This window comes from Equus asinus, chromosome 21, assembly GCF_041296235.1.
Source record: "Equus asinus isolate D_3611 breed Donkey chromosome 21, EquAss-T2T_v2, whole genome shotgun sequence".
NCBI classification, from domain to species: domain Eukaryota; kingdom Metazoa; phylum Chordata; class Mammalia; order Perissodactyla; family Equidae; genus Equus; species Equus asinus.
The window spans coordinates 49,430,192-49,452,389 of record NC_091810.1 but is presented as its reverse complement, the minus strand read 5'-3'; the positions used below and the strand labels follow the sequence as shown (position 1 = coordinate 49,452,389).

General features: G+C 43.8%; 1 protein-coding gene and 1 long non-coding RNA gene across 10 annotated transcripts in view; one reads left to right on the top strand and one right to left on the bottom strand.

Annotated features, from left to right (window-relative positions):
- The window catches only part of USP4 (ubiquitin specific peptidase 4), a 42,780-nt gene extending 24,035 nt beyond the window's left edge, over positions 1 to 18,745 (bottom strand). For 2 of the 9 annotated variants that reach the window (XR_001397968.3, XM_014840412.3), the window contains exons 1-7: positions 18,573 to 18,733; positions 16,632 to 16,759; positions 13,621 to 13,751; positions 12,315 to 12,441; positions 11,550 to 11,695; positions 11,361 to 11,422; positions 841 to 981 (exon numbers count right to left, since the gene is read on the bottom strand). Coding sequence is in view for 7 of the 9 variants with exons in the window: in XM_014840412.3 (XP_014695898.1) it covers positions 841 to 981; positions 11,361 to 11,422; positions 11,550 to 11,695; positions 12,315 to 12,441; positions 13,621 to 13,751; positions 16,632 to 16,759; positions 18,573 to 18,673 (836 nt within the window). In the remaining 2 variants the exon portion in view is untranslated. Of the gene's footprint in view, positions 1 to 840; positions 982 to 11,360; positions 11,423 to 11,549; positions 11,696 to 12,314; positions 12,442 to 13,297; positions 13,476 to 13,620; positions 13,752 to 14,913; positions 15,002 to 16,631; positions 16,760 to 18,572 lie in introns of those variants that run through there. The other 7 variants (XR_011496641.1, XM_014840403.3, XM_014840402.3 and 4 more) reach the window with 6 other exon arrangements.
- A 3-nt stretch (positions 18,746 to 18,748) lies between these two features.
- LOC139041454 (uncharacterized) lies at positions 18,749 to 20,798 on the top strand. The gene is made up of 3 exons (XR_011496642.1): positions 18,749 to 19,370; positions 19,482 to 19,678; positions 20,326 to 20,798. It is a non-coding gene; the product is annotated as an uncharacterized lncRNA (long non-coding RNA).
- Positions 20,799 to 22,198: the final 1,400 nt, after the last annotated feature.

Below are 22,198 nucleotides of genomic sequence, written 5' to 3'. Positions count from 1 at the left end.
CTGGAAAACACAACCCACATCAGCAATAAAAGCTAAGTGCTGCATACATGCCCTCAGGGTCATTTTGGGGCTCCTCTGGGGCCTCTAGAATTCTTGTCTGGTAATGATCCCATGATACAAGCTCTCTCTACTCCCTTCTCCAGTCCTCTAGCCACACCATCCACCAACCCTGCCCCTGCCCTTGATTTGACATGATAGCAGGTGATAAGCATATCCTTAAGAGAAGAAATGCTATTTGAATTCTCCACTCTCAGGCTTTGGCAAATGCTAATTTTGTATCCCTCCAGAAGGCTATCTGCCAGGTGATGTCAGGGAAGAACATTGTGGTTACCGAGATCAAGAGCTTGCACCTGTCACCACCCACCAGACCACACTCAGTCTTGACTGTGCCTGAGTGTTCATGCACAGTCTGTCGCTTCACCCTCCTCTTCCATTCCATCTGTGGTGTGTGGCAGGAGCTCCTGAAACACCTGGATAAAGGATCACAGCCATCCAGAGGGAAAACAGGCAGAGCTCTCCCACAGCTGAGCATCATCTCCTTACAGCTATTCTGCCATATGGCCAGCCTGCCCTTCACAGACAAATGCAGTGACCCCATGACCACCAGTGACTTATGCTGTGGGGAAAATACCAGCTCGCAGGAGGTCAAGCAATGTAAGTCAGAACCAGGATGCACACTTTACTGAGGGTATGAAATGGAGCGAGAAACTACATGCAGTGTGTTCCCATGGGGAACCTTAATCCCACTTATGACTAGTGCAGCAGCAGAGGAGCTCTCCAGGTGCAGCCTGGGAAAGGATTCAGAGGAAAGGGAAGCAAAGTGAAAGAGCCTGCTCTTACCCCCTGCTGACACCGGAACTGCGCATCCCAGAGGTGTTAGTGCTATCACCATTTGCAATGGGAGAGGCAGACACTGAGGAATAGGGACTTGCTGATGATTTTGGAGAGGTAGTAAAATTTCTGCTAGGCACAGTGCTTGATCTGGGAGAGAGAAGCAGAAACAATGCTACTGACTTTTTGCAAAAAGCAAGCCCTATCTAATGTCTTAGGTTTCTTCTCAAGAAATAAAGGTTCTCCATATTCAGTTACTTAAAATAAATTGCAAAAAGCCTATTTTCATGCTACCTCAAGATAAATTTTATTTAAACAAGAGTAAAGAAATTAATTGGTCTTCCTGTCTCATTCATCCACATGGACATATACTGAATCTTTTTTTTGAGGAAGATTAGCCCTGAGCTAACTACTGCCAATCCTCCTCTTTTTGCTGAGGAAGACTGGCCCTGAGCTAACATCCATGCTCATCTTCCTCTATTTTATATGTGGGACACCTACCACAGCATGGCTTTTGCCAAGCAGTGCCACGTCCGCACCAGGGATCCAAACTGGCAAACCCTGGGCCGCCAAGAAGCAGAACATGCGCACTTAACCGCTGTGCCACCGGGCCGGTCCTACTGAATCTTTCAATAGGATAAATCACAAGCTTGATCTTAGGGCATCCTGGTTTGATCTATAAATCATAAGCTTCCCTGAATTTTAAGAGTTACCAGCAAAAGACATAGAAAAATGGCACTAAGAGATGAATTTCTCCAAAAATACTTGACCCAAATTAAACAGCTGGCTGTAAGTATACTAGAATAGGACAATGGCAATTCGGTTTCACCACGCTATTCAAAGGGAATTACTTTCGTTTCCTCAAATTTACCAAATGTGAGTAATCTCTCTGTTTCCAACTCATGTTTCAATATTTTTCACAGCTTATTTTAGATTTATTCCTACTTTCAGATTAACTCAAGAGCTAATTGCCCCAAATCTTAAATTGATATCAACTTTATATTAAAATCTGTATAAGAATACGTAGAAGGAAGTGAATCATTCTGCATTGTTTCAAATACATACAACTGTGATTTTCTTTCTAGATTTGGGGTTATTTTTAGAATACAGCAAATAATTAAGATGGGCTATCCTAGCACAGTGCCCAACCTCATGGGATCTGATGTCAACCAGGGTTCCCTGTGAGAAGAAAGCGAATTGTGGCAGCAAAGATAAAGAGTGATTCTGTACCTACATCAGCAGTGGGCAGATGTTAGGAAACTATCCAGGGGTCTAAATGGGCATGAGGAACGGAGTTCTGCTCCACGCTCAGAGATCACAGTGAGGGAGGGGGAAAGAGGGCTTCCTGGCCTGTCACCTTCCCATAAGGAAATACACCTTCTTTAATCCTGAAGAGCATTTGCTTCACGGAACCTCATCCTCATGCTGCAAAGGAGTCCAAGAACTCAGGCAGCTCACTAAGGGAGACTCGTCAGAGCCAAGGGAGCACTCTTCCACCACACAGATGACAAAAGCACACATTTGGGGCCTGTTCAACGTGATGCAGGTATTCCCAGTTTCCTATGCAGACAGGAAAGTCACTACCCAAGCTGGTCTGATATGGCAAACTCAAGTTATCTCAAGTCTGGAGACAGGTAGATACTACAGGATAGTGAAATTCAAATTCTGACACACAGAACCTCAAGGCATTATAGTCTAACACTCCCTTTTCCAGTAACTATTCACTGGTAACTTATTCTAGTTCCTTGAACTTAAAAGGGGAAAAATCCTACCAAGACTTGTCAATTTCTGAGACATTTCTGGTTGAAATAAAACAAAGAAAAATTTTATTTGACATTTGTTTAAAATGTCTAGAAAATACTGCCTATAGTTTTCAGAGTAAATTCAATCAAAAGAAAACCAACAAAGAGTACATAAAGATATTTTTTTATATGCTTGAAAGTTTACACAACAGTTTTTTAGAAACCCCACTCTTGACCAACAAATCAAAAGAAAGAACTCTGTGCAAAAAAGTGACTTGTGTCTGGGAAATGCTTGGGCACTTGTCATTTGTCATCAGGCAGGCTCAAAGCACACCCTGGGGCGCTGCAGGCTGGGAAATAGGCATCAGTGGGAAACACCTGACTCTCAAGTGCACATATTAGATTAGGTGAGACCTCACTCTCAGTTGTGACTGAGTCTCATGCCACAAGCACTCTAAAAAACAGAGGCCAAACCCCTAAATAAGGATCCCTCTGCTTGTAAAAGACACTCTAGTTAAGCCTCTGGTCTCCCAGCACCTTTCTACTGAGATATTCTCTCCTCCTAGTCATGTAAGATCATTATTAATTACAAATCAAACATGCCCTAGACCAAAGGCTGAGGCCCTATAACATACCCATGCCTGCCCTCCTTGCTCCATTGCACTCTGCTTGCTTCTCAGATGTCCTCCAGGCTAAATGCTGCTCTAAGGATGAGCCCACCCTTTAAGACTGACTGTAAGTATCCCAAGTCCAGCTTCTGGCATTATTATTAAGATAACAATGAACTCTTAGCCAGAACCCTCACTGCCTTCACAACATCCTAAGCTGTCATCTCTCTACACTAACACTGTTAACCCTCATCTGTGTGCACTCACATCTCCATTCCAGGAACACTGACCTCTTCCAACTCCAGGCAGGCAGCCTTTAAAGGAGACTGTGGTACAGAGCTAACCAGGCCTTACAGACCTCATGCAAGTAAAGTTAAGAGAGAGAGAGAGAGAAATGAGGCCAGGTCTACAGAAAACCTTGGAAGCACTAACACAAAGGTTGGAGTAATCCACAAGAGAAAACTATCTGAAAATGCTCAGAATTTACAAGGAGGCCCTCACCAGTCAATAAAAGAGTTGAATGGAAACAATTTCATTATACTATTCTCCTGGCCAGGATATATGTAAATTTGACCAGGATATATGTAAAATTTGGTTTAAAAAAAGGATTAAGCCAGTCAATGACTTTCCCTGGATCACACAGTCACTTGATGTACTTTTCCATTCCCTCCATTTCAATCCCTCTGTGTCTTCTTTGACAGACAATGTATTACTGAACATGGCTGGTTTTTTAAAAAAATCTGACCCAAGAGTTCATGTCTTTTGATTAGCGACTTTAACCTATAGTCTAATTACTGTTACAGCTGAACTTAATTCAGCCTCCTTAGTTCACATTTTCTAATTACCATACTTTTCAGGTGTTCTTTTTTTTTCCTTCTTTCTTGCCTTCCATTGAATTTTCCTTTTTAGGTGATGCAGTTTCCTGATTCCTCCTATGATACTGTGCTTTATAAGGAGAAATACATATTTTGGTCTTGTCCATGGCTCCTGGTACACAGCTCTTAAAAATCTTGTAACTTTCTAAGTGATAAGAGTGATAGGAACATCATTTATTTGTTTTTTCTCCTAGGTTCCTGAAATAGCTCCCAAGTGATAAAGGTGAAAGGAGTTTCTTTTGTTATTTATAACAAGACCTTTCAACCACACTTCAGTTTAAGTTAACAAAGGATGGAGGGCTGGTTGCCAGCGGAACCAACCAGTGATTAGAGGGTTGGAAGTTTCACTCATCCCCTTTACCCTACCTCTAAGGAGGGGCTAGAGACTGAGTTCAGTCACCAAGGGCGAAAAGATTTAATCAATCTTGCCAACTTACAGAAACCTCCATAAAAATCCCTTAAGTAGGTGGTTTGGAAAGCTTCTGAGTTGATGAACACGTAGAGATGCTAGAAGGGTGGCATGCCTGGAAAGAGCATAGAAGCTCCTGGACCCTTCTCCTATACCTTGCCTAAGCATATCTTCCATTTTGCTGTTCCTGAGTTATATCCTTTCATAATAAACGTAATCGAGTAAGTAAACTGTTTTCCTGAGTTCCATGAACTGTTCTAGCAAATTATCAAGCCCAAGGAGGGGGTCATGGGAACCTCTGATTTACAGCTAGCTGGTCATCAGAAGCTCAGGTGACAACCTGGACTTGTGACTGGCATCTAAAGTGGGGGCAGTCTTCTGGGACTGAGCCCTTAACCTATGGGATCTGACACTATCTCCAGGTAAACAGTGTCAAGACTGAGTTAAATTGTAGAACACCCAGCTGGTGTCAGAGATTGGTTGATATGGGATAAACCCCGACACGTTTGGTGGCCAGAAATATTCACAGAGTCGAGAAGAAAAAGAGGTGTTTTTTTTCCTTCCACTTCCCAATAGCTATTCTTCCCTTTTTCCTTAGTTCATGAACCGCAATTTTTAGCTGGACACCTTGCAACCCTGCTAAAAGGCATTTCCCAGCCTCCCCGGAAGCCAGGTGTGGTCAAACAATTGGCCAGAGACATGTTACGGGAGGTTTCATGTGTGACTTTCAGGAAACTTCCTTAAAAGGAAGGAGTATGTCCTTCTTCCTGCTTCCTCCTCCTAGCTACCTGAAGGCAGCTATAATCGCCTCAGCTCCAGCAGTCAACCTGGACCATGAGGTGACCACCTTTGAAGTAAAAGCCACACAGCAGAGCAACAGAACAGAGCAGCTGGGTTTCTAAGAATACCAGCACTGGTCTGCTCACCTCAGAAATTCTTTTTAGAAAGACAGACGCATCTATCTTGCTTAACATACTGATTTTCAGGTCTTTGTTAATTCCCACCAAACTTTACCTAATGAACAAAGCACGTTTCAAAGTTACAAATTCTATTTTTATATTTCTGGTAGTTACTTCATTAACTTATTAGGATCTACAACTATTTTTATTTTTCTCCATCAATTACTTAAACTTATAATTATCTACATTCCCCCCAAGAAAAGCAGTTCAGGACATTTTCATCTCTCTCTGCTCTTTACTGCCTCCCATCTCTTCACTTGTCTTCCATGTTGGGATTACCCAGAATTTACTTCTGGATTGTTGCAATACTGTGATTTATAAGAAATATATATTTGGCCATTCAGACGACCAAAACATATTTCTCATATAATATTTGGTCTTCATCTACATTTCCTGGCTCACAGCTCCAAAAACTCTTGGAATTTCCTAAGTGTTCAGAATGATAAAAGTGTCTTGTTTATGTTAACGAAGGTAACTTTTGGATCCCACCCAAGGGTCTGGGCTACTTGCCAAAAGAACCAGCCAGGTGATCAGAGGACTGGAACTTTCAGTCCCACCCCCTGATGTCCAGGTAGCGGAGCAGGGGCTTGAGGTTGAATCAACAGCCAAAGACTGAGTCAATCATGACTACATAATAAAGCCTACATAAAACCCAAAAAGACAGCTCTTAAATCCTTCTTTCTGAGAACTTCCATGCTAGGGAACCAGAATGCTTCCATGTGCCACTGTGCAAGGCCCCAAGCTCCATGAAGACAGAAGCTCCTTTGTTTGGGACCTCGCCCTCCTTATCTCTTCATCTGGCTGTTGATTCATATCCTTTAATGTCCTTTCTAAGAAGTCAGTAATCTAGTGAGTAAACGGGTTTTCTTGAGTTCTATGAACCCTTCTAGCAAATTAATCAAATCTGAGGAGGGGGTCTTAGGAACCTCTGATTTATAGCCAGTTGGTCACAAGTATAGGTTAACAACCTGGACTTGCGACTGGCATCTTGAGTTGAAGGGGGTTGTTGGAACCTGTTCATTGGAACCTCCAGTTTGCAGCCTGTCGGTAGAGAGCAGAGGTACCAACCTGGGTTTTCAACTGGCATCTGAAGAGGAGGGTGGTCTTGTGGGACCAAGCCCTTTACTCATGGAATCTGATTCTATCTCCAGTAGAAAGTGCCAGAATTGAGTGGAATTCCCAGACACCCTGCTGGCGTCCAAGGACTGCTTGTTGGTGTGGGGAAGCCTCCACACACACAGATTGGAATTGGGTCCAGGAACCCTTTGTAATTGTTATTGATATAGGTTGCTTTCTTAAACTTTTCTTATTATTAAACTTTTTATTGAAGTATGACATACAGAAATATACAAATCACGAGAGTACAAGAACCAAGAAATTTTCACCAACAGAATACATCTACGTAACGAGTAACCAGACAAAGAAACAGGACAGCACCAGCCCCCCAGGTGTCCACCTCACACTCCCTAAGTCACACCTTCCCCAAACTAACTACCATCATAACCTTGAGTCCCTAACACTAGTTTTGCCTGTTCTTAAGCTTTATATCAAGAGAATCATATTGCATGCCTTGTATTGTGTCTGGTTTCTCTTATTCAACATTGCTTACTGAGACTCAATGTTGTTGTGGTTACACAAAATTCCATTGTGTGCATCCACCACAAATTATCTATCCACTCTATCATTGGTGGACATTTGGGTTAGGTCCAGCTTCTGACTATGACAAGCAGTGCTGTCTTGAACATCTTTGAACACATATTTAAGTAAATATGGGATGTATTTCTGTTGGTTGTATATCTAGGAGTAGACTGCTGAGCTGTAGAATATATATATAATTCTTCACTTAGTACTTGTTGCCAAATCTTCTAAAATCACTGTACCAATTTATCTCTCTCATCAGCAGGGTCCAACAATTCGGGTTACTTCACACCTCAACAACACTTAGTACTATCTTTTTCATTTAGCCATTTTGGCAGGTGTGTCAGAAGCAATGCACTGTGGTTTTAATTTGCCATTTCTGGATGACTGCTGAGGTTGAGCACCTCTCCATATGTTCACTAGCCATCCAGATATCCACTTTTGTAAAGTGACTGTTAAAAGGTTTTTTGCCCTCTTTTCTAACAGGGTTGTCTGACTTTTTCTTGTTGACTTGTAGAGGTTTCTTTGAAATTTTGGACATAAGTAATTTGTCAGACGTATGGATTGCAAATATCTTTTCTCACTCTTTTTACTCTTCAATGAACAGAAGTTCTTAATTTAAGTCATCCACACCATCCATTTTTCCTCTATAATGTGTGGTGCTGTGGCTTGTGTAACAAATCTTTCCTTACTCCAAAGTCACAAAACCCTTGCTTTTCCGGTCAAAAGAACACTTCACTAGTTGTGTACTCTCCCTCACACCTTATGGATTTTACTGCATGTCCCTGGACTCTAACAGTGCTTCTTCTAAGAGGTTTTCAGGGAGCAGCTCTGCATGGAAAACCCCTTAAGGTCAACAGCTTAGCAGGATATAAAATTCTAGTTTTAAAGTTATTTTGACCTAAAAAAGTCTCTCTTGGATCCATTCTTGCTGTTCAGAAGTTTGATATTAATCTGCGTATTCCTTTTTGACTTTTTCCTTCAAAAGGATTTGGAGGGGCTGGCCCCGTGGCCCAGCGGTTAAGTTTGCACGCTCCGCTTCGGTAGCCCAGGGTTTCACCAACTCGAGTCCTGGGCGCAGACGTGGCGCCGCTGACCAGGTCATGCTGAGGCAGCATCCCACATGCCACAACTAGCATGACCCACAACTAAAAATGCACCACTATATACTGGGGGTCTTTGGGGAGAAAAAGGAAAAATAAAAATCTTTAAAAAAGAAACAAAAACAAAAACACAAAAAGATTTGGAATTTTCTGTACAACTTTGTTAAATTTCTGAAGTGTTTAGGTACAGGCTTTCATTTACCTGTTGTGGTTAGCATTCTTTGAGATCTTTCATCTTCTATGATTTCTGAGAAACCCTCAGTCAATACATCTTCTAACATTTTCTTCCCCTTGCTCCCGTCATTTCATTTCTGCTTCTGAGATTCCTATTTTATGGATATTGACATTTCTACTCCCATTCTCCATACCATTTTTCTCCTATTATCTTCCACCTCTTTATCCCTTCATAACACCTTCTAGAATTCCTCAACCTGATCTTCCAATCTGTTCATTAAGTCTTCAGTTACATCCACTCTGCTACTCAACCCATCCCCTGAATTCTTTGTTCACAAGTATGTCTCCTTGTTCCTGTTTTGTATACCTATTTCCTCCTCTTCTTGAGGATATTCATTATGCTTATTTCATCTTCTTATGAGGCTTGGAACATGAATGCTGCTCCACCTAGCACAGGCTGTCAATTTGTCACTTTCTTTTTTTCATGACTATATTTGTCATCTTCTCATTATAGTTCCCTCTGAGCTATTCACCAGGTAAGATCACAGTACTGCTCCATTCACCACACCCCCTTCAAAGAGCTCCCTACATCACCAAGAGGCAAAGCTAGAATCCAGAGTCTCACAAGGGCAACAGGGCCTACCACCTTGTCATGTCTCAGGTCTCATCCCTTCAACCTTCCTGTCATCTTTCCTAGCTCCAGCCACAGCAAATTCCTGCTGGTCTTCAACCAGGCCTGCCTCTGCCTCAGGACTTCTGCAGCTGCTGTCACCTCGACCTTACAATGTTATTCTCCCCAATAAGCACCATACTCACTGCTGATTCCCTCACCTCCTTCATGACTATGTTCAAATGGTACCTCCAAGGCCTCTCCACCGTCCTGTTTAAATCTTCCCCTTCCCAAAGCCTAGCACTCGCTGATTTTCTCCTCTGATTTTTTTCCACAGTGCTTAAAAACCATTGGACAGGGCCAGTCCTGCAGCCGAGTGGTTAAGTTTGCGCGCTCCACTTCGGTGGCCCAGGGTTTCACTGGCTGGAATCCTGGGCGCGGACATGGCACCACTCATCAGGCCACGCTGAGGCAGCATCCCACATGCCACAACTAAAATATACAACTATGTACTTGGGGGATTTGGGGAGAAAAAGCAAAACAAAAAAAAAGATTGGCAACAGCTGTTAGCTCTGGTGCCAATCTTTAAAACAAAAACAAAAACAAAAACCATTGGACATGTGTATTTTTCTTATTTATTTCTGCTCTTTGAGGATACTGTGCTTTGTTTATTGCTGTATCCTCAGCATCTAGAACAGTGTCTAGCACTACTGGTGGAGTGGGGAGGGGAACGTGCTTCAGGAATTCCACCTTGGGCTCCCTAGCCACTGGCCACACTTTACCAGGACACTCTTAACCTTCAGGGAATGTCAGTGAGGCACTGCTCTTTTCCAAAAGCTGTCTCCCTTTACTAGAATCTCTTAGGCCTCAGTGTGTAGAAGGGATAGGGAAAAGCAATGCTGGGAAGAGAAAAAGGCACAACTAAAACAGTCTCCCTTGGCTAGTACACCCAGCCTCTTCTGCTCCAAGCTGCCAACCCTACCTCACAGATTGGAATCCAACTCCCTCTGTCTACCTAGGAGGTTCTCACAGTTTCTATGTTATTTTCCCTCAGTTCTGTAGCAATTCCAGTTCCAAGAAGATAGTTAGCAGCCTGGGCTAGTTGTCACAAATTACCAGAAACTTCGTGGCTTAAAACAACACAAATTTATTATTTTACAGTTTTGGAGGTCAGAAGTTCAAAATGATTCTCACTGTGCCAAAATCAAGATGTGGGTAAAGCTGTGTTCCTTTGTGGTGGCTCTAGAGCCTTGTAGAGGCTGCCCACATTCCCTGGTTCACAGCCAGTCAAGTCTTTCTCACATTTCATCACTCTGACTCTGCTTCTGTCCTCACATCTCCTTCTCTGACTTTCCTGTCTCTCTCTTTCATTTATAAAAACTTTTGTGATATACTGGGCCCACTCAGATAATCCAGGATAATCTCACCATCTCAAGATCCTTAATCACATCTTCAAAGTCCCTTTTGCCATATAACTTAACATATTCATAGGTTCTGAGGATTAGGACATGGACATCTTTGGGGGGGGGGTATTATTCTGCCTACCACAGCTATTTTCTCATCTCGTCAGGAACTGGGTACCAGGGTTTCCTAAACTAGAGGCCATGGCTAGGCCTCAAGGATGTCTGTAAAACCCTTGAGATTGCTGGCAATATGTTGTGTCTTCTTCCATGTTTCTCAAGAGAGAGCTCATAGTTTTCATGATTCTGGAAGGATGGCTACAAGCCCATCACATAAAACAGTCACTGCCCAAGGCCTCACTGAGGAAAGAGAGCAAAGACCACCACTATCCCTATAACTATCAATACAGACACAATTTCCCCGTCTTACACCATAAGAAAAATTCATCACCATTTTATGAACCCTTCTCAGGACACGCATAATTCCACACCACACATAAACATCTCCTGAGACAGAGGTACACAGAGTCCCAGTTTAGTAGTAGATTAATTCCCCCAGCAAGTGACAAGGGCAAGAATGAGTAACAAGCCACTGGGTAAAGAGTGAGGTGGGATCAAACTATTACCTTCAAGTCATACAAGACCCCACGCCTGAGCCCTCTTTTTTCCATCAAAGCCTCTAACTATAGATGGAGAAAATAAAAGCCCTTGACAAAAACAAAGCCATTTCTTGGCAGAGCAGCATTCCCAGATCCTGGCCCGTTCTCCTCTCAAATTCTCAACAAGGAGAGCCTCACTGCCTTGTTCACACACCCAGACAACTGTCACTTAGATGGCAGCCCAACCTGCTGCTTACCAAAGGCCAGGGTTATAAAATCCTGGATATAAAATCAAATATGTTTTTTCATCTGATTCAGAAAAATTTTTTCTTAGCACAAATAATTTACTTTAGGTAACGGTGTCTCTCTTAGACCTGTGTGCCCAACTACAAGAGAGGAAAAGTTCACTTACTTTGACTGCAGGGTCTGCCTTGGCCATGTGCCATCTTCATTTTGGGGCTCAATTACTAGCACCTGAGTGAAAGGGACACCATATGAGGAATATGCAAAACACCTCACTTCTGACATGCTCAGAACCAGAAGATATCTGGCCACACACTGTGGGCGGAGATGCCTGTTGGCATGGCCTGGGCCCTCCTACCTGACCCTGGTATAGCCCAGCATCCTGGACAGTGTTGTCCAGCTTGCTCAACTGCTCGTAGGTGTTGCTCATGTATTTGTTCCACAGCCGCGTTTCACGCTCTGCAGGAATGTTAAACAGCTTCCGCATCTCCTTCTCAATGGTTGCTTGGAAAAGACAGAAACATCACTCAGGGCTTTTCCCAGATGCAAGGATAAACACAGCCATGGCAAGCAAACACTCATCCTCCTTTTCAGATGGTCACAGGATGCTTTGGATCAAAAGTTCTGACTGACCTCAGCCCCTTGGTGACTCCTAAGTCCAAACATCTTCCATGGGCGTCCTCTTGCACTCACACACCCAGAAACTTTCCCTATGTTTCTCCTTCTCTGATGATGTGGGTCCCATTTATAGCACAGAAGCAACATGAAAAAGTGAGAAAACTTATCTTTGGAATTAAGACAGATGTGGTTTCAAATACCCGCTTTGCCACTTTCTCACTCAAACTTTTGAATGTTACTTTAACCTCTCTGAATCTGCATTTCTTCACCTGTATTACCATATGCCAAATGGGCAGGGACCATGCCCAGTGTTCTATAGAACATGATTCCCAAACTTAGCTCTCCATAAGAATGTTCTGGGGATTACCAGTTCAGAACTGGTAATCACAACCTGAGATTATCTGGGTAGCAATTCTGAAGAGGGAACCCCAGCTTCCCTCCCATCAGCCACAATGCTGTCTGCACTCTCTCACTGGATATCTGGAACCCCAGCCCAGGTACTTACCGATGGTGTCTGCTTTGCTGAAATGGCAACTCAGCACGTTAGTGGGGTCACTATTCTCACAGAGCTTCAGTTCTAGCAAATACACCTCCACCTTGCAGTGCTTGACAAACAGACCATGCTCTACAACCTGTGAACAAGAGGCATGGGTGAAGAAGCAATAGTTCCACACTGGGGCAGTTTTGGAATCAACATGTCTCATCAGTGACAAAAGGCAGAATCAACATGATAATCAGTTTCCTTAAGTGATCAGGGGATCAGAAGTACAGATTTAAAGCTGCCAGTATCTGTCCTAGGTGTTTAAAAATCTTTTGTCCACCTACTAGGACCAACCAAGAGCACCTCGATGGAACCAGAGATAGAAATGACACTGCACAACAGGGAAGTCATTGTTCATCTCTAAGTGGGGATCATGACGCTTCCCTTGCAGGCTCTGTCGAATTAGAGGACTAGAGAATATAGTTAAATCCTTTTGCAGAACGCTCACCACATGGCAGCAGAGTGGGCATTAGGGGACGTCTGCAGGAGAATGGCATGCCCCTAACCTTCTGAGCTCTAACCCCTCTCAGGATCCCAGGTTTCAAGCTGGAGAAAGAAGGCAGTCCTGGCCCTGAAGAATGACTCTTAGAAGCATGGCTTCAGGATTGCAATTCTTCCCTACTCTGCTAAGGAGAACTACACACCAGGCAGAGTGAGAAATTTATCCAACTACTGTATTTTGGCAGGCACGCAGGCTCCTGTGATTACCCCTCTGGTAGGACAAGAAAAAAACTCTGGGACTCAATGTAGTAGTCTTCTCATGAGTCCTGTCTACCAGAGGAGTTAACAATCTGGGTTTCTATCCCAGGGCCTACCTTTCCTCAAGAGGCTATTCTCTAGGCTATGAACACTTGCTTTTTGAGATACTCATCAGTGTGGCCCAAGACTCCCAAGCACAGGGGAAAAAACAGTATCAGAAAGGTTGTAAGATAAACAAGAAGCAGTACATTACTGTATGTCCATATGACCCCAAGTGAACTTTCTCTCATAGAGCCTTCCAGAAAGTGCTCTCACGGCACCAGGGGACTCATCCCAAGGCACTGGGCAGCTCTGATGTTTGGAGGCCACTCATTGTAACATCCTGGGTGAGCAGCCTCACTCACCACCACTCACAACCACAATTCCCTAAAGAGAACCAGAAACAAGGCCTCAAATACCTCCATTCAACCACTTAGGGACATCCAGTACCCCAGGAAACCAACACCAGTCAGTGTCCCCCAGGGAGCACTTGCAGACACTGACCAGTGGGTGTGACAATTCATGTACTCACTTTTCTGACGATGGGCTGCTGGCCTTCTACACAGCCATACCAGTTTAGTAACTTATTCCATGCCTCAGTTGGGACCAATACATAGTCCAATTCATCAATTAAATGTTCTTTCAATGTCTGGCTCTCAGGATCTGAGAAAGGAAAACAGCACATAACTCACTGCTCTTCTCCCCAGAAATGTTTGTTTTACATGACTCTTACGTACTTATTTATAGGAATTTAAGTATTTATAGAAACAGGACAGAAAATCCCAAAACTCTGTCACTGGCCATAACACAGCACAGACTTGACTAGTCTTTGCTTTCAGATATGCTTTCTGAACATTTTATGAGGAACTTATATTTCTTCTATAATTGGAAAGAGAAGGTAGGATAAAAGAGAAAAACTCTAGTTTACATTTTCAAAGTGCTTTCAGCTTCCACAATTAAAATAGTTAATTATGAATATTTAACATAATATTCTGTTTAGTGAAACTGCATTAAGGTCAGATATCATCTTCCCCTGAAAGATTTACTAAGAAAGCAGGGCCAGCCCCAGTGGCCTAGTGGTTAAGTTCAGTGCACTCTGCTTTGGTGGCCCAGTTTCAGTTCCCAGGCACAGACTATACCGTTCTGTTAGTGGCCATGCTGTGCTGGCAGCCCACATACTAAAAAATAGAGGAAGATTGGCATAGCTGATAGCTCAGGGCAAATCTTCCTCAGGAAAAAAAAAAACCCAATGTGAATATGCTTAATACTACTGAACTGTATACTTAAAAATGGTTAAGATGCTAATTTTATGTTATGTGTATTTTACCATAATTGAAAAATAAAAGGTGGATCCTCCTCATTGATGAGCCAACCACTTTCCACAGCAGCTCTAGCATGATTATTATTATTATTATTATTTTAGAAAGATTAGCCCTGAGCTAACTACTGCCAATCCTCCTCCTTTTGCTGAGGAAGACTGGCCCTGAGCTAACATCCATGCCCATCTTCCTCTGCTTTATACATGGGATGCCTACTACAGCATAGCTTTTGCCAAGCAGTGCCATGTCTGCACCTGCGATCCGAACCGGCGAACCCCAGGCAGCTGAGAAGCGGAATGTGCAAATTTAACTGCTCTGCCACTGGGCCAGCCCCTAGCATGATTATTAACACTGAGAGACCACACCCTTTCTGTTTGGCAACAAGATGGTCCAGGGGCAGTATTTATCAGTCTGTATGAGACAAGAGCTTCCAAAAACAACTGACACCTGAACTCCAAACTTTTCTCTGATTTACAAATTAAAACTCATAAAAGTTATCCACTTACTGTCTTACTTGGGGAGAAACACCTTCTTCATTTCTAACACTAAACACTACGCAGATCTGGCCACCTGTACTGTGCCAAACAGCAACCAGAAACCTTCAAATGTGGGAAAGAAACCAACAGCTTTCAGCATCCTCAACCCAAAGTACATCAATCCTACAGGGCTCTTTCCCCTCTGGGGCTGACAATTTCCCCAAACATGTCATTCTTATGACCCTATAGCAAATGCAGAAGACTTAATTGAATTTTCAATGCAGTCACTATTCTCACTCAAAACTAGATCATTCAAGGGCATCATGCTAAACATCACACAAGGGTTCTAAAATGAGGATTTAGCCTCTGAAAATGTCTTCAACAAAGAGGCAAATAAAGGGGGAAAATAGGAGCACAGCTTGGTCAAAGTGTAGGGGTTCTATCTGATATACAGCAGGGGCAAAGGTGTCAATGAGACAAGGGGTGCTCGACAGACAACATCAGCAAGGGTATGTTCTACCCTCTCCTTCCTGCACTTTCAAGAGCCCCCTCCAGGCCACTCCATGACCCTCGGTGGAAGGCAGCCAGACTGGGACTGGCAGGTGACTGAGAGCCTAGGAATTAACAGGGACCTCATTCACCAGAGAGAGGTCATTCCTGCACTGTCAGTGTTCCAGGATCTGACTGGAATGCAATTTTCACTTCCCAAGCATACAGCAAATGTTTCAAGCCAAAACCAGGTGACATCAAATCGGGGGACATGCCCTTAGCTGAAGGTCATGCAAAATGACTTCAGAGGGCCCCTCCAGCTCTAGGATTCTCATCACTATTACTATTAAAAGTCAAGAATACACTTTTTCAAAAAAACAGAAGAGAGGGAAAAGGAGAAAGCACAAACATAACACGATGATCCCTTGTGGCAACTTCATGGTATAATGCCTACATCAGGAAACAAAGCATATGACATTGTTTATTATGTTATTTAGATCTACCCTAAAACAATGTCTGCATTGAAGCCTTACTCATTTTTAAAAACACTCAGGTTAGTGATAGGTACTTGGATCAAGCCTCATGCATTGTCTGCCTTTCTGCTGCCCTGATTTTGGGCACAGGCAACAGATCACCTCTGTCCTGTTTGCAAGGGAGTCTAACGTCAGGCAGAATAAAGCCTAGGAAAGGCCAACTGTCATTTCTGCATTTATAGGGGCAAGCCAAACTCAGGTGTGTCATACATCACTTTTTCAATCACTTCTTCCATTGGGAGCTAATTGTAACCATAACTCTACTGACCTTCCACCTCTCCTCACACTACTTCTATGACAAACATAGGCCACCACGGGAATGTTTGATGAATGTTGACAGGTCTACAATTTGCTCCACTGCAAAGGTAACACAAAAAATTCTGGTTCCAAAATTTCAGATTCCAGATGCGACTTCAAAATATTATTTCTTTCCATTCCATATACTAATCTGAAATCTGAAATCTCTAGCAGAACTAATTTAAAAAAAAAAAGATTTAAAATGGTAGAAGCATGCTCTTGTTACAAACAGTTAATTTAGGAAAAAAGCAGCTTAACTTCTATCTGAGGGTCGCAAAGACTTCTGCTATAGACACAAATTGAGGACACTTGTTTCTATCCCCTCACAATTGGAATGCCAGGTTCACAATGTCCATGTTACAGATAAACATGACCTTAGGTCATTGCCCAGATGGATATTTCAGTTAGAAAAGCAATAGGATACTACACCTGAAAAAAGTCCAGAGTTATCTATCGGGCCGGGAAATAAGTTGTGTTCACCCACGTTGTACATATCCCAGCTGTCAAAGCCCACATACTTCTTCCACTGCTTGAACCACCGGCTGTCAATAAGATACCTAGAGACAGACAAAAATTTACTATACCAGAAAAGCTGAGGTTGTAAGTTTCTGCAGGTGCTCCCTTAATATTTTTTATGGTCTTTCCACTTGGGGAACAAGCAATCCCCACTAAAAAACACACTCACAAAAGCAGGAGCAGGGCTAGGGCCTACATGGCACAGAGAGCCTGGGCCAGAGCAGGCATCCATTAATGAATTGATTGTTGAAAGAATGAATATATGAAAGGAAGGAAATGATTGACTTCAAAATGCTTATTTAAAGGAAGTCTTTCTACAGGCAAAAATCTTGTTTGCTAATGACCAAGTCATTAACTTCATAAGGATCTTTATAGAGGTCCTGGTCCAGGTAGGCAGTTTGGTTACACTGCTCTGCTTGATGTGAATAGCATTAAACTAATTTCATTTCTGAAAATGGGATAATAACATCCCACACTTCAGTTTTCCTTTGAGGACCCAACAAGATATAAAAAAATGTGGGTACATATGTTTGGAAATATATGTACATATACACACACACACATACATGTATATACACACACATACATATATATATATATGATAGTGTCTAGGTATGTTTAGCTTGTCAAAAAGCATTAAGTTGATCTGGTTATATTTTCAAAGTATCACTATGCTGTTTTACAATTAAGACAGAAGGAAAAGGGAAACCTCTGTGGGGAAACAAAGCACAACAATTATATTGGTAAGTCCTTCAAATTTTATAACCAACAAACTTCAGAGGAGATCAGGCAGCTTCCTAGAGGCCACATGAATCTATAAATACACCCAAATCTCTAAAATGCTCTTTTCCCTCCAAGAAAACAAAACCCTCCAAACACTTTCTGTGTGTGATTTTAGTCTATCTCAAACTTCCTCTGCTTCTGCTGAGTATTCTTCATATATCACTCCTCTGCCGGATAACTTCTAAAAGTACTTCTGCTTACCCCGCCTTTCACAGCTTGGCCAGCTCAGGAACACCGTAAGGCCGCATCTGAATTCCTCTTAACCCCAACCTCTCTCTTCGCTGCTCATTCCTCTGTCATTTTAAGTGGCCTTATCATGGTTTCTTTAAGAGGGACGCTCAATCATGTTCAATGCAAAGGCAAGCCTCAGTTTTCTACTTACACACAATAATACCACCCGCGAATCTCTTCACTATTGGAAATACTGTCCCTTCCCTAAACAATTTATTAAGAAAGCTCTTGTCTCAGACTTGCTTTTCCAAACCCTAGACTTTTAATCTTCTTTTTATCTGGGCTGTAGGCTACCCTCCTCTTCCAATTCGAAACGCTGCTGCAAAATTATTTTGACATTTGCTACCAAAATAACCTGAGGCTTTCAGACATCTCTTCGGCAGTTTACAAGTTACAAGATATGTATTTCTAATCTTCGTCTTAACCCACTGAGGACGGAGGGCCAAATATTGCTACTCCGGTTTTAACAGTAAGGAACCGGGGTCCGTGAGGTGTTGACGCCTTTACCCAAGGTCACACAGCGAGTCCTCGGAGTAAAGGGCTCTTCCTATCCTGAAGGTCCCCGTGAGCATTCCCCTTTTCTTCATCCTGTGGCCTTGTCCCCGCCGGGTCCGCCTCCTGGGGCTCCGTAAGGACCGGGACGACCCTCAGCTCCGCCCACCCTTCCCCAGAGACGATCCTCGGGTCCTTCTCCTGAGGGGTGGGGGTCAGGGTCACTAACTCTCTCAGGGTCACTAACATCGCCTCTGGCCGGTTCCCACCCAAGGCGATAAAGGCGGGCCTGAGAGCCAGAGCTCCGGCCCCCGGCCTCTGCGGCGGAAAAACGGGCTCGGCGCTCACCACTGCGCCCCTCGTTGGAGCGTGGTCCTCATCAAGGCCCCGAGCTCGGATTTCTGGGTCTCTGCATCCGGTCGCTCACAGCAGCCTCCCCCTTCCGCCATCTCGTCCACTGCCCCGGCCTAGCCGGCCCGGACGTCCGCCTGGCGCACGGCGTGCTGGGGGCCGCGCCCATCCACGCACGCACGCACGCGCGTGAGCGCGCCCAAGCCCACCCCTTCGCGGGCTTGAGTGCCTGCCCCGCGCTGCTTTCCATCTTCCCTGCTTGGGCGGCGCCCCTATTCCTCCGGTACGCGGGGGACCAGGGAGGGAGCCGGAAGAGGTGGTAGACGCCGGAGAGGGAGCCGCCGCTCCTCCAGTCCTAAAGGCCGCTCCGCGGCGTGGCCATCTGGTAGCCCGCGACCCTCTGGCACTCCGTCCTGGCCTGCGGGGTTATTCTGGTCTTAAATAAACGCAGCAACCGGTGCGAGAAGCCCTGGAACTCTATTTTCTTGTCATTCCTGCCATTCCGCTTTCAGCAGAGACCTTAGGCGAGTCCTTAACTGCACAAAAGCGGGATCGGTATTCCTGTCCTGGAGGCCCTACAGGGATTTTGGCAAGTGCCTGGTGCAGCAGCGCCTTGGGACCGGGACTCGACGGTGTGGTCTAGTCGTTAACAACGTCCCAAACAGTCCACGCCAGAATCACCTGGCCCACGGCAGAATTCCACAAGCCCTCCCCCACTGCTGAGCTAGGTACTTGCGTTGTCAGGGAGACAAGCAGCTGCAGAGTGTCAACGTAACGTGGGAAGGAGAAGTCCAGGTGTGTTCTCCATATAAAAGGTGCCTAGGAGTCTTAATTTGTTACTGCAACAAGGTACAATGTCCTGAACACTGTGTGTTTTCCTCTTAACCCTGCATACAAAACATACAGCTCTCCTCTGGAGTGGGTAGTAAGCCCACAGCAACGACGATGCCAGGCAGCCGGTCTGCATGAGTCTCCATTCACTTGTCTAGCAGTTCTTGCTCTCAGAGAAAAATAAGATAAATAAGACCCAATACCTGCACTTACACAGTCTAACAGAGGACAAGAAATCTTCCACAAATAACCCCAGTGCCAAGCAGTGTGTGGTAAGTGCCATTGAATATGAACCAAAGACTGGGCCTGGAGCTGTCAAAGGGAGCCTTTGACTTGCGTAGCATTTGAATGTGGTCTTGAAGAAAGCATAGAAATGATGGTGCCTGTTACAGGAGGGGAGACTAGAGTTTCTCGAACAAGCAGGGCAGGCTCAAAGAGCGTTAGGCCAACTGAGCTGGGCACAGACTACTGAAAGAGCCTGAGATCTAAAGCTAGACAGGAGGCCGGAGGGGCCCCATGTCCTGCCTTAAATGGCCCACAGATATTGTAGGAGATTTTGGAGCAGAGACAAAATGGCTGAGGGTGCATTACACCAAAAATGGTGCAGCCCAGAAACCTATTAGTAACATTTCACTGGAGGGGTAGCTATGAGGGAGGAGAGGAGAAACACACGAGCCATGTTCAATGTTAGGGGTGGAGGAGGGAGAGCTGGCCTGGTGAAGGTATGGTAGGTCATCTGAACAGATTTACTATTTTTATGTTGGGTTTTGGCTAATTTAAATTAATTTGCACTCCCTGGAACATCTATCATGCATCATCTGGTAACAGATGCCTCCTGGCAGTTGTGTAGATAGCAGGGGAAAATAAATTTGGAATTGAAACTGCCTTGAATAACCATGTATCAATTAATCCCCTGCAGATAAGGTACAGCATTCAATAATTCTACATCTACAGAGCCAACCCTGACAAGTGCCCTTCTGTGAAAGTTCTTTGAAATTGTTAAAAATGTTATCAAATGAGACGAATGGATAAAGAAGATGTGGTACATATATACAATGGAATACTACTCAGCTGCAAAACAGAACAAAATCATTCCATTTGCAATAACATGGATGGACCTTGAGAGAATTATGTTAAGTGAAATAAGCCAGCAAGAGAAAGATAATCTGTGTATGACTCCACTCATATGAGGAATTTAAAACTATGGACCAAGAACAGTTTAGTGGATACCAGGGGAAAGGTGGGGTGGGGGGTGGGCACAAAGGGTGAAGTGGTGCACCTACAACATGACTGACAAACATTAATGTACAATTGAAATTTCACAAGATTGTAACCTATCAATAACTCAATAAAAAAAAAACTGGAAAAAAATGTTATCAAATGAGAAACACTACCTTTAGTCCTGTTATTTATGGAAAACAAAAGTTGGGTTACCGACATTACTTCAGAACCTACATTAGAGGGTGTCTGCTTCCCTCTTCTTTTTTTAGCAGTTTCTTCTCTACCATTTATGGCATGGGTCAGTCTTAAGGAAGCAGAAGTAGGACAAGTACTCAGCACCACTAGAAAGAGGAACAAAATCTAATTTTAAAAATGAAAACTTTGGAAAATCTTTTTAAGCCTGGATCTCTTCAGTGCTATTAAATAGCTATAAAAATAGTCTGCCAATTATGGGTAGCTCCTAAAAATTTATATTAAGATTACACAGTGCCAGTAGTTAAAATGCAAGGAATAAAGTGAAACTTTAAAGTCAGAAGGTCCTCATTTCCAAAGTTTTAAAACTTTTTAAAAAAATTTTTTTTTTTAAAGATCGGCACCTGAGCTAACAACTCTTGCCAATCTTTTTTTTCTTTCTCCTGCTTTATCTCCCCAAATCCCCCCGGTACATAGTTGTGTATCTTAGTTGCACATCCTTCTAGTTGTGTCATGTGGGATGCCGCCTCAGCATGGCCTAATGAGTGGTGCCATGTCTGTGCCCAGGATCTGAACCAGTGAAACCCTGGGCCGCTGCAGTGGAGTGTGCAGACTTAACCGCTCGGCCACGGGGCCAGCCCCTAAAACTTTTTTTTAATATTTTTAATATTTTTATTTTTTATTTTTGAGGAAGATTAGCCCTGAGCAAACATCTGCTACCAATCCTCTTTTTGCTGAAGAAGACTGGCCCTGAGCTGCCATCCGTGCCCATCTTCCTCTACTTTATATGTGGGACGCCTACCACAGCATGGCTTGCCAAGCAGTGCCATGTCCACACCCAGATCTGAACCGGCGAACCCCGGGCTGATGAAGTGGAACGTGTGAACTTAACTGCTGCGCCACCGGACCAGCCCGCTTAAAACTTTTTTAGTGAGTTTGATTAAAATGTTAAAAATTGATAACTGGGAACAATGATCTTCCTGTGTGTTCCCACTATTGTGGGAGTGACCTGTGGATTTGGGAGGAAATGAATTGAGTGATTCAGCTCAGGAGATGTTCTGGCCCCAGGGCTGTGTTCTCTGTTTGGCCATTTACCCTAGGGAGAGGTGCAGGCTTAGTAGGACACTCACTTGGCCCCATAACCAAACCCCACAACTGAATAACCCACCCATTGCCATGGGAGTTTGGGCCAGAAGAATAGGAAAGAAAGCAGGAAGGGAGCTAAAGGGAACGGGCCTGGCTGTTTGGTCACATACTATTTGATCTTGGACTGTGGTGATCTAACTGAGGGTTTGTAACGCCTCGGTGTGTGAACTTCAAGCTTTATTTTGTTGCAAGTCATAAAATTCTGACCTTGACTGGCACTATGGCTTGCTCTC